The following is a 12,428-nucleotide window of genomic DNA, read 5'->3' as shown; positions in this document are numbered from 1 at the left end:
CTACCAGTACACAATTAAACCTTATTAGGAAACTACAGTGCAGCACTAGTAACATCCGTTTGAGCATTTATTCAATATCCAGCTTGCGGTCCATGTACTTTGTTGTCCGTAGTAAAGCAATTCAGTGCACTAGCAGAATGACAGTGTCTTACTAGTATTGTTTTTTCTCGTACTGTCTTTCAATGGGCGTAGTAGTGTTAGTAGTGCTGCACGAGTAAGATTTAATTGCATACTAGTAAGCTAAGCGTGGGGGGAAAAAAACGTTGCTAGTAAAACAGTACTACTAGTGCGCTGGATTGTCTCGGTGAAGACAAAGAGGAAACTAGTAGGCTCCATAGCTGGATTTCAAGGATCTCGAATAAATGCTAAACCAGTCAATATAATCCACACGTGCCTTTGAATGATCAAAAAAACAAAAAACCGCTTGTTAATAAAGAAACCAAATCAAGGCATGGCGGTCCAAGCGACTGACACAATGGCAATGACAGCAGCCGTGGCTTTGCGTGGACGCTCTTCTCCCCATCGCCGCATGTGGCCTTTGAACCCATTGTTGTGTCGCGGCTGACGTCAGTGCCGTCGGAGCGAGCGGCATGCGCCTGGCGAGACAAAGGCGGCGGAGAGAGCTACTAGAGCGGGCTACGCCGGAGAGAGCGAACGGGGTCACGGAGCTCCCAATCCCACTTTGTTTTTTTTTTCTCCCTCCCCACCCAAAGAGCCAACACGGTTTCGTGGGCTGGCATTTCCCCGACCATGAAAACACTCTCAGGAATACTCACACAGAGACAGCAACGGGCATCCTCTAACGTTTTGTATTAAAATTTTTAGGGGGTCAACTCGCATCTTTTAACGCCCCCCCCCCCCTACCCCCAGTTTTAGCGTGCTAGGCGGCTAACGTGTTAGCTCTAAAAAGGCTGCTCCTCCCTCCTTCTTCCTCCTCTTCTTTTTCTTCTTCCCGGCTTACTTTCTCATTTGTTCTTGAAGGAACGAGGTGACAGCGAAGCGTGGCGAGAGCGAGTCGACAAAGTGAGGATAAAGTAAGTTCGGACGCTGTGAGTGCATTTAGGAATCAAAGTGTGAGTATGCGTGAGTGAGTGTGTGTGTTTTTAAAAGGAGTTCCACAGAGGAGCTAGCTTAGCTCCCAAACAAAGGGGTCGGCAACGTGACTGAGTGTGGACGAGCTACACTGCTAACTGTGGCTAGCCGGAGCTAACAACAGCACTTCTGACACTTTTCGTCGCCTTTTTTGTGTTTTTGTTGTAATATTAAAGTAACTCGCGACACGTATCGTCTTGTTGTGTTTGCGTGGGTAGGGGGGAAGACGCATTTTGCTGTTGTTTCAAGGGAGCACGCTTCCTTTATCCCGACAAAGCTGGATGCTTGGAGTTGTCAGTCACAACAAGACAAAGCAAGGCGCCCCAAAAGCTGACACCCACCTCAAAACATCTCATTTTCCCAATCTTTGATTGAATTTATGTTATTTGTTCTTATTTCTTAGCTCACTCCCGACAAGCAGGCATCCGTGATCTGATGTGATATCCACGGAGAAACTATGCCTAGCCCTTTATTCCACCCGGACATAATGGACCACGACGTGGTGATCAGCAGCCAGCACAATGGGGTCGCTCTGCCCCGAGAAACGGACCAGGAGTCCCGGGACGAGGACCACCAGGAGGTGCTCCGCTTCGCCCTGGACCAGCTGTCACTCATGGCCCTGGAGAAGGTGGACTGTGGAGGCGGGCTGGTCGACACACTGGACGGGACCCAGGCTCCCGGCTCGGAGGGCTACGCGGACCTCCAAGTGTCCCGGGACTCGCCGAACTCCTGCTCCCCCTCCCCGGAGTACTACGGCTCGGTCGGCTACCACATGGCCGGCGGCGGCGGCTCGCACCCGATGCTCCACGGGGAACAAAGCTCCTCCGTCCTGTGCAACCGAAAACGAAGCGTCAACATGACCGAGTGTGTTCCCGTGCCCAGCTCCGAGCATGTGGCCGAGATCGTGGGGAGACAAGGTGAGCCTCTTGCGGCGTTGTTTTGTCGTGAGGGGGAACCCGGTGGTTCTTTGTTTGGGTGCTGGGTAGCGGACAACTTTTGCTTCCAGGCTATTCTCGGTCTGCTTTGCTCTGCGTGTAAACACACAAACGTTAGCATGCGGCCGTTCCAGCTTTTAAAATGTCATATTTGGTACATCGAGTGTGTGCTTTTCACGCTGTTTTTTGGACAATAGTTTGACAGGCTGCAGGAGGGGGAGGGGTGAGACGGGGTCAGACAAAGCAGTCTGGACATGTCTTGCAGCCTGCACCAAACAAAGGGAATTGCGCTAAATGCGCTTTGAATGCATCAGAAGCCGAGAACGGGAGCTCGGATGAGAAGAGAGTGTCACCCGCTACTTCAGCGTATGCCTACACGGCGTGTTATTGTGTGAATGTGCGCTTTTTTGGGGCGGGGGGGGGGCAGAAACGGGCCAGACAGTCTCGCAATCACGGCACTGGGCGGTGTTACGCCCTGCACCCAAAAGCTCCGGCTCGCGCCGTCCGTCCGTTACACCGACGCCGCTCGGCTTGCCGCGTTTCCCCGCTTCCTCGCGCAATTTCTCGCCTCCTTTGGCCCCGTCGCGCATACTCGATAGCGGCTGGCGCTTTTTTTCGCCGCCGTGAAGCATGTCGCGGCCGCGGCGGTGTTTCCAGCATTGTTCTCTTTGTTTGAAAAAGCCATGCTTTCGGCTTCCCACAATGACATCACACTCCGCGCCTCCTATTGGTTGCCCGGATGATGCGTCATCATTTAAAGCCACAGTGCACCAGAGGCCACAACAGCCACTATATTTTCAGCATGTGGCATGTCCCTTTTAAATGTTAAATCCAAATAGAAAATAACGTTATGTATCTAACTGCAGTGTTTGAATATGGAAAGCTCTTGCAGCATTTATCTGATGTCCAGCTTCAGGTCTATGTACTAGTACACCATTTGTTCTCATTAGTTAGATGATAGAGCACACTAGTAGAATGACTGTCTTAGTTGTAATGTTTTTTTCCCCCACTACTAGTACCACTTTTTTCCTACTGGTACACGATTAAACCTTACTAGTAAACTACTGTGCTGCACTAGTAACACCAGTTGGAGCATTTATTTGATATACTTGAGGTCCATGTACATCCTTTGTCGTCTGTAGTGAAAAAATACAACGCTCTAGTAAAAAAGACTGTCTTACGAGTAATGTTACTAGTGCAGCACAGTAGGTGACATTAAGTTTTAATTGCCTACTAGTAGGCCAAAAGTGGCACTAGCTGCGGGGGAAAAAAAAAACTTTACTCGTGAGACACAGTCATTCTACTAGTGTCCTGAATTGTTTTACTAGTGAGGTCTACTAGTACATGGATCTTAAGCTTGGCTATGTTTTTTCTTCTTCTTTTTTTTGTCGGGCCCATGAGCATTTGAATGATCAAGAGTCATGTAATAGTTGTTGCAGTTAATTGAGCAGTTTTTGTTCCCCTAACACTGGTTAATTTAAATATATTTATTGTTACTTGGTTTATTGTAAACAATGAAATAAAAATATCTTGGTGCAATATTTTTTTAGATCTATTTATTGTAATAAATAATTGGTTAGTTACTTATTAAAATACTGAATTTATAAATATGATTTAACAGTGAGAATGAAATGTTCTTTTATTAAACTATTTTACATAGTACCCTTTTGAAAAATCCAATATGGCCCATGAGCCTAAGTTTTCCCACCCATGCACTAGAAAATTAGGTGCCATCTAAAAATACAATATTTTACAACTGGGTGTAATTTGGTACAGTTTGAACCACAATCATAAAATATGAAAAAGTATATATACAATACAAACGTATTGTAAAACAGTGTCAGTCAAAACTGAGAATAATATTCTTCCTCAATGCTTATTTTGTCTTGCTCTTGTATTGGATCTGTTTACACACTCTAATGTAGCTTGCTGAGTGACTTCTCCATTATTTTAATGCATTGGGCCATTTTTTTTGAGTCACATGCTCCATGACCTACATTGGCCAGAGCAGTCCAGATCTAAAAATGAAAATGGTCAACTCGTCAGTGGTTCTGTGAGTAATATGACATTAGTACAAACCATCACTTAGCTGTTTATTGTCCCTCTCTCTTTTTTTTAAAATTATTATTATTTTTTAAAGCTTTGTGTTGCGAACAAACTTAGTCACAAGCAAAATTCTGATACACCTTCGCTGGAGTGAAGTGGGGGGAAAAAATTTAACAATTAAGGTACTGTGATGCTCTCGTATGTGGGCAAGGAGAGCCACAGTCGCCGATGCACTTTCAGCTCTTTCTTGACCGTGACGAACAGTCGAATTCACAAATACAAAATGAGAACACTTGCAAGGAGCAGATATGCACACTGAACTATAACGGGCAAACCCGACTCCAGCTCCTGTTGTCACTTACTGCGCCACGCATCCAACACAAATACTACATGCGTTATTTTCAGTAATTGCACTAAATCCAGTTTATTTTTGTTTTATTCTCTTATATTTGATTGTTTTTAAGCAATATGATGCTATTTTTCTTTATTAAAAACCAAATAATAATACTTGTGGTTTTTGAGGGGCTGTACGGATTAAAAGCATTTCATTTCAATGGGGAAAATTTATTTGATATGATTCAATTGAGTTACAAGCTTGGTCATGGAATGAATTCAACTCATTAAGTCCACTGTATAGTCATAATAATTTCATCTTGCACTACCCCTAGTGGCCATCCTTGCGTCTGCAGACGTGTCGCCAGTGTACAAACAAATAACACTGCTTTTTTTTTTTTTTTTGCACAAACCTTATGTGCATGTGTTTCTTTTGTGTCATCCAGGTTGTAAGATCAAAGCCTTGCGTGCTAAAACCAACACTTACATAAAGACCCCCGTCCGTGGCGAGGAGCCGGTGTTCATTGTGACGGGGCGCAGGGAGGACGTGGAGATGGCCAAGCGGGAGATCGTCTCTGCAGCCGAGCACTTCTCCATGATACGGGCGTCCCGTTGCAAAGCTGGAGGGTCCGGAGGAGGGGGGGGAAGCGGAGGAGGGGGAGGCTCACTTCCTGGACCACCGCACCTCCCTGGACAAACAACCATTCAGGTATTGCTAACTGCCTTTTATTTAATGTCCTTGACATAAAATTAGAAACTAAAAGTGATAAAACTTGGTAGGGCGTTGCTTCCAAAATGTGGAATGTATTTTTGTATGTAATTTAAGCTAAGAGCTGCCTCTTTAGTTGACATTTTTAAAAAGCTGTTAATACATTTTGTTTAGGGCAGGCATTCCAGTCAGACGAAAACGTTAGAATTTTTATTGATTTGTATTTGTTTGGTTTGTGTTTTGAGGGGATGACCCTGAAATGCAGTATGACCTTCAGGGGAGAACTTAATTTGACCGTCTTTAAAATTTTGTCCAACTTTGCAGTGTTTCAACCCTTTTTCCACAACTGATATAAAAAAAATTGATATATTAGCTCTGTATGGTGGCAGTGAACTCCACTCACTTCACAAGCAGCAGTTTGCCAAATAGTGAACAATTCCTCAAAAAAGACACTTCAAGCTGCCACCAGCAGTTGAAGTTGAGAATTATTATCTTACTGTAAAACGAAACATAAACTAGAGAATTACACTTTGTGTGTTTAAAACGTATAATCCGCAATCTTATTGCTAACACATAATGGGAATAGAGTCAGTGTCGAGGTGTTATAACCCTTCAAGCAAAGGATATTTGAACACGAACGGTGGAGCAACACATGTAGACAGATAATATAACAATACTTACGTATATTCTTTATCCCCCTTCAAAGAATGACTAATATTACCGCGGCTTACAGAGGATCTGAGACCAGCTTCATGTACAGTATATCCATATGTCTATTATACTGCCCCCGAGTGGCCAAGGTGCGTACACCAGAAGGAGCAGAGCAATGTCCATTGAACTAAAGCAAAAAAAGTGAGGCAAAAACTGTTTAATTTCTTTACTTTATAATTGTCATTACTCTATGCCTTTAAACAGTACAACATTATAGAGTGCTATTTAAAAACAACGCATTACCAATACATTTTGGGAGATTTTTGTGAATCTTGAAGTTGAATGGCATTTTCATTTATTTAAATGGGGAAAGAATGATTTGAGCTAGGGTTTTGAGTCATGGAACAAATTAAACTTGTATCTCAAAGCACCACTGTATCCTATAACAAAGCGGTCACAACAAGTCAAAGCGTGTCCAAAAGCTTTTAAAAAAATTTTTTTTTTAAGGAAGCACTTTCTGAGTCCCCTGTGTGAAAAGTGCTTTATGAAGTTTACTCCCGCACTCACTTTGTTGTGTTTGTTGTGGTCCAGGTGCGGGTGCCCTACAGAGTGGTGGGTCTGGTTGTGGGCCCGAAAGGAGCCACCATCAAGCGCATCCAGCAGCAGACCCACACCTACATCGTGACGCCCAGTCGAGAGAAGGACCCCGTGTTTGAGGTGACCGGCATGCCCGAAAACGTGGACCGCGCCAGGGAGGAAATCGAGACTCACATCACACTGAGAACCGGAACCTTCGTCGACCTCCAGGGGGACAACGACTTCCACACCAACGGCACGGATGTCAGCCTGGAGGGCCTGGGAGCCCTCGGCGCCGGCCTGGGGGCATCCCTGTGGTCCCGGGCCACCAACCACCATTCCGCACCCCCGCCGCCTCCGCCCTCTCCGCCGCCCGCCGCCATCCCAATGTCTGTAACCCGCAAGATGTCCTCCTCAGTGTCCTACCATGCGCACAACGGCGGGATGAGCTCCGAAGCCTACGGCGGGGGCCGCAAGGGCAACGAGGGGGCCAGCCCCACCAGCCCCTTCAGCACGGGTTCCAGCAGCGCCGGCGGCGGATTCACTTTTGGGGGCGACTCCACTCCGCTCCCCTCCTCAGACGAACTGGGCTTTGAATTCAGCGCTTCCAACATCTGGGCCCCTTTCGCCAACGGCACTAACAAGTCGGGCGGGTCCTCGCACCCGCAGCCGCCTCTTCGTCGCAACAGCAGCGGCCTGAGTGGCGGCGCCATTACGCCGCGGCTGTCCCCGACGCTGCCTCAGGACGCGGGGGCCGGGCCCCTTGAGCACCCGCTGGCCCGCCGCGCCCAGAGCGACCCCATGAGCACACTCTCTTGGCTGCAGTCTGGCAACGCGGGGGGCGGCGGCTCCGGCTCCTTCTCGGGGGGCTCCAGCTCTAGCTCGGGCGGCTCGTCCACCGGTTACTCCTCCTGCTCGGCGTCGTCGCTGCCCGGCGGCTCGCCCACCGATTCGGAGGGTGGCGTGGGCCTCAGCTCCGGGATGCTCAGCCGGCTGAAAGGCGGGCCGGGCCCCGGCGTGGCGGGCCTGGTCGGCGCGGGACCCGGCGCCAACAGGGACTGCTTCGTGTGCTTCGAGAGCGAGGTGACCGCCGCCCTGGTGCCCTGCGGCCACAACCTCTTTTGCATGGAGTGCGCCGGGCAGATCTGCCAGTCCGCCGAGCCTGAGTGCCCCGTGTGCCACACGCTGACCACGCAGTGCATACGCATCTTCTCTTAATGGCGGCGGGAGCGTGCAGCGCGGGAAACGGGGGGAGGAAGGATTCACACTAATACCCTTGAACACTCAGTGGACCATAATAATAATAATAATAATAATAATAATAATAATAGTAATGCAGCATTTCTAAAGACAATGATGCTGATGAATAATAACAATAATAATAATGACGCTATAGATTTATTTGGAGACAGTCTCTTGGTGGGGAAACTAGTGTCTTATCTCTCTTCAGGCCTTCATTTTGAACCCCTTGCATCTCTTCAGTCTTTGCTTTTGATTCCTTTTGTACTCAGCAGATATTTTTCCATGAAGCTGTCTGACGAGGCCTGCACTTTTCTACTTGCGTCTCTTCATGACCCCCACTTTCTCGCTTTCTTTGTCCTCGCGCCCTTCTTTGTGACATTAATCCATGGGTGTCAAACTCTATTTTTTGTTGTTATTATTATTTCATGAATTCTTTTTTTTTGGTCATGGGCCCCATTATAGTTATGATGTCCATCAGAGGACCATTATGAGTGAAACCATATAAATGTACAGCTCTGGGGCAAAAAATAATAGACCTACAAAAAAAAGCGTTACCATTTTTGGGTATTTAGAACTTTTTTCCATGTTCTGCTAATGTGTAACTGAAAATATTTGTATTTGGAATTTTGTCAGTAGTTTATAGAATAATGTTCATTTTGCGCAAACGTATGTAAGTAGCAAAATTAGAGAAATTGAATTTTGCAGCGGTCTCTTTTTTTCAGAGCTGTGTAATTGTCTCATATGCAACAAATTGATGGATACATTTTGAAATCAGAAGTCATTACCCTTTTCAAAAGGGATTTTATTAATAAAAACAAAAATGCAATTTCTCTTTGTAAGTGAAGACTAATTTCAGTTTGACAAGAAATACAAAGTCGACTCAAAGGATTTTTCTGACGTGGCGGGCCCGATCTGGCCCCGGGGCCTTGAGTTTGACACCTGTGACATTAATCCTATTGTTTGGTTGCGCCCGGCGTGTTGTCACCCACCCACCTCCACCTCCACCTGCTCCTGCTCCGCCTCCACCTCTCCTCCTCCTCTGTTGTGGCCTCAAAGACCGAAAGTAGCCATCAAGCGATGCCAAATGTCTGTAGAAGTGAGCACATTGTCTCTACTTGTGGAGCCCAGTCAAACATTTGACAATCCTCCTCAGGTGTGTGTGTGTGTGTGCGTGCGTGCGCGTGGACTAGTCTATCTCTGTCCGCACAAACCATGATACCCCACTTTTGCATTGTGTTTCTATCTCTTTGAAAAATCCTACGTGTGTGTGTGTGTGTGTGTTTTGTCTGCTCCAGTTCACCTCCCCCCACGGCAGTCTCCAAGGCAGGAGCTGATCCATCCACGCCCTCCCCCACTCACACCCACGCACACACACATGCGCGCACACGCACACACCCTCCCAGTCCGCTCACATCCTGTCTGTTTCGCTTCCATCGGCTCCTTCAGCCTTTTCTGTGTGCCTGTGAGAGAGTGAGCGCTCGTTCGTCTTTTTTACTGTGAGTGTGATTGCGTGTGTGTTGCTGGTAAAGCAGTTTTTTGTTGTTGTTGTTTCTGTGAGAGAGTATGTTGTATGACATTGAGTGTGTGTGCGCGCACTTGAGTGTTTGTGTCGGAGTGTACGTGTTTCTATGAGAGAAGAGTATGAGTGAGAGCATTCTTTGTCATTGTATGTCTGTGTGTGTTCCTGACTGAAAGAGAGGGTGTTAGTGAGAGAAGTATGCGAGTGTGTAATGTGAGAGTGCATTGCTGTCTTGAGTCTTGGTATGTGTGTCCCTGCGAGAGGAGTGTCAGAGAGTGCTTGTGTTTGTGTGAGAGCGCGTGTGTGTGTAGTGCGAGTGTTTTCATGTGTTGCTATGTGTGAGAGTGGCTGTGAATGTGTATACTTTGAGAGTGCCCATGTTTCTGTGAGAGTGACTTTTGTGACGTCACCCATAAACATTTGCTCCAACAAGGAGGTCTTGTTTAAGCAGATTTCCTTCCATACAAAAAAACCACACACAAGGGGTCATTTGAAGTATTTCCCATGCACTGTTACCCTCCAACCCCTGCCCCCTGCCCCCTTCCCTGCCTGCCTGCCTGCCTGTCCATAGGAACACGAACAAACAAAACGCAAACAGCTCTTACTGTTTTCATTCCGGTCTTCCACCCCAATCTGGCAGCAAAGCTGTGCGGCACTCTGCATCCATACGTGGTGCACAAAATGGACGCCTGTGCATCGTCCTTTATTTTTCTCTCGTTTTATTTCTCCGTGAGTTTGCAGTAACTGCCTCCTTTTTAGTGTTCACAACATTTGTATACAAAATGTGCTCAAGACGCGAAGAAGCCATGACGAACTCGATTCTAATGACAACCGATTCTTTAAGGGCTTCCTGTTTTTTTTTTTTTTTGTTTTTGTTTTTTTGTTTTTAAGCTCACACAGTAGGAAGAATCGACCATCCTTTACGGCAGCTAGTGGCGATCATCCAGGGCTTCCACGCACAATTTATGTTCTAATCCCAGCAAACAGCAGAATGTTTCGCTTGATCTTGGACTGAATTGTCACATGGGATTTAATTAAGTGGGGCTGTTACATGTGTGTGCAAGAAGGAAGTGCGTTCGGAGCCCTTAAAGCCCTTCTTTAAAAACAGGAAATTTAAACATGTTGTTGTTGTTGAGTCCAGGTGGCCAATGAGAGAATGTTAGGCTTAATGTACAGTACTTTAATTGTTTTAAAAAAAAAAGGTACAACTTTTTTCAGATTGACTGCTGATTTTTATTTTTTTAGGCCCAATGTGTTCCCCTTCCCCCATTTTCTCACTTAAAGGTTTGAAAACAGGGTTTCCTGAGGCATGCTAGCCTGACCTCTGACCCTTTTTTTTCTGATTAAAGGGGGGGGGGGATGCAAAGAGAAGCCTCTGCAACGAAGGGGGCAGGGGGCGGAGCCAGGGGGGGACTCGTGCAAGCTCCCGCCTGCCCCCCGCTCGCCTATTTTTTTTTTTTTGTTGCTTTAATTCTCTTTTGTACGCTGAACCAAAATGTAAAACCACGTCAGCAGAAGTACCTGTGTGTGTGTAAATATTGGAACAATCATCGGCGTCTCGTTTTCGTGAGCAAAATGGCTTCTTTGAAAACGAGAACTTGTATCGTTACTTGTAAGTTAACCATCTGCATGTCATTAGATCATTTTTAAGATTTAAAAAAACTTTTTACACATTTTATTTTTACAATTGATTTGCTTACCTAAATATCCCAGACAATAATGTGACCGTTTATTAAGATTTTTTATTTCCATTTTTTTTATTTTCATTATTTTCTGTGTACTACATATAGGCAATTTATAACAAAATGAGAAAATTATTGAAGAAAATTTTAAAATTGAAATATATTTTATTTGAAAGTTTATGGACCTTTTAACGGAGAGCCGGGAAAAATTGTATCATGATATGATTTGAGCTGGTTTGACGGTTACGAGAAATGTATCAAGAGTTTTATTTTTTATGCTTCTTTAATAAAGTCTTTGGTTTTTGGTTTCATTTTTTTACTGTAAAATGACAACTTGTGTCTTGTCTTTTTTTTGCGCTGTGTGTGCAATTTCTGATGTTGGACATGTACCTTCATCAGGAATACATTTAAACCATGTCGGCCTTTATTTCAATGTTTGAGGTGATGTGATGAGTTGTTTGTTTTTGCAAAGTAATAGTAGTTACACGTTGTGCTATCATTTTGTTCGTGCCTTGAGTGAGGTTAGTACTGGCTAGTGATCACCTTGGTCGTTTCCACAGTGTTAGTGATGCAAAGGACAGTTGCCTTGAACTGAATGACTAGAATTGAAAAGATTTGATACTGAATCATTTAGTACTTTGTCATTCATTTTATGAATAAGCCCTGGGGATCACATTTACTCTAACGTGTTTACACACACACTATATATATATATATATATATATATATATATACATACATATATATATATATTTATATATATATATATATATATATATATATATACATATACATATATATATACACACACACACTCCTTCTGGATGCAATTGGCGTAATAGTCCAGCAGATAGCGCCAACATATTCACCAATGTATCTGGTAGAGGCACAAATGCAAAAAGAGGGCAAACGTGTGAGCTGGAATGAATTTGGTTCTCACAAAAAAAAGACATTGAGAACTAACTCAAGTTTTGTCATTTTGCAGTGGTTTAAAGTGTGTAAGTGTCTGGGAAAAAATCTGAGGGATTTATATTTTGGCGATTTACATGGCAATGATGACTTCTTCAGGCGACTTGGTTTTTTTTCTTCCAGAAATTGTTTCCTCACATTTTTGTTTATCCCAAACTTCACATGTTCTGGGATGTTTCTATGAGCGGTGAGGCCTGGTTTAATGGGCGTGGTAATAATGGAAATGGGAGTTGGCCCAGTTGTTGCACTGATTAATCAGGAAAAGTGCCGAGTGCAATAATGGGCTGCCTCTACAGTGGGGAGAAAAAGAAAGGGAACTGTTTGGAGTTTTTTTTATTTATGCATAATTTAGGCATAAATGTAGCCTGATCATCTAAATCACAAGAAGGAAAAAAAGTCTTTAACTATTACCACACTAGCAATTATATATTTTTATAGAGCATACCATGTAAACATTCACAGGACTGTGTGAAAAAATTAAGGAGACTGTCTATTGTGATTTCTATGAAGATCAGACCACATTTTATGACAAATTTAGGCAGAAATTTAAGAAATTCGAAAGGTTCACATACTTTTTCCTCCCACTGTGTATATAAAAAAATAAACTAAACATTGATTTAAATCAGTATTTATCGCTGAACTTCAAAATAACAACAACAGAGTTAGCCCACTCT

The 12,428-nt window shown here is 44.6% G+C and overlaps 1 protein-coding gene across 1 annotated transcript; it reads left to right on the top strand.

The window, feature by feature from the left end:
* The first annotated feature begins 714 nt into the window (after window positions 1–714).
* Window positions 715–11,118, top strand: LOC133411222 (RNA-binding protein MEX3B). The gene is made up of 4 exons (XM_061693284.1): window positions 715–1,034; window positions 1,496–2,009; window positions 4,853–5,115; window positions 6,358–11,118. The coding sequence occupies exons 2-4, from the start codon at window positions 1,550–1,552 to the stop codon at window positions 7,558–7,560; spliced, it is 1,926 nt and encodes a 641-aa protein (XP_061549268.1). The 5' UTR covers window positions 715–1,034; window positions 1,496–1,549; the 3' UTR covers window positions 7,561–11,118.
* The last annotated feature ends 1,310 nt before the right edge of the window (window positions 11,119–12,428 follow it).

This window comes from Phycodurus eques, chromosome 13 (assembly GCF_024500275.1).
Source record: "Phycodurus eques isolate BA_2022a chromosome 13, UOR_Pequ_1.1, whole genome shotgun sequence".
NCBI classification, from domain to species: Eukaryota; Metazoa; Chordata; class Actinopteri; order Syngnathiformes; family Syngnathidae; genus Phycodurus; species Phycodurus eques.
This window is presented reverse-complemented; position numbering and strand designations above follow the sequence as displayed.

What these genes read in the sequence shown, in the direction of transcription:
- LOC133411222 (XM_061693284.1), top strand. Translation starts at nt 1,550, where the DNA reads ATGCCTAGCCCTTTATTCCACCCGGACATAATGGACCACGACGTGGTG. An exon ending in CGAGATCGTGGGGAGACAAG is followed by an intron (nt 2,010 to 4,852) that starts GTGAGCCTCTTG and finishes TGTGTCATCCAG; the next exon opens with GTTGTAAGATCAAAGCCTTG. An exon ending in CTGGACAAACAACCATTCAG is followed by an intron (nt 5,116 to 6,357) that starts GTATTGCTAACT and finishes GTTGTGGTCCAG; the next exon opens with GTGCGGGTGCCCTACAGAGT.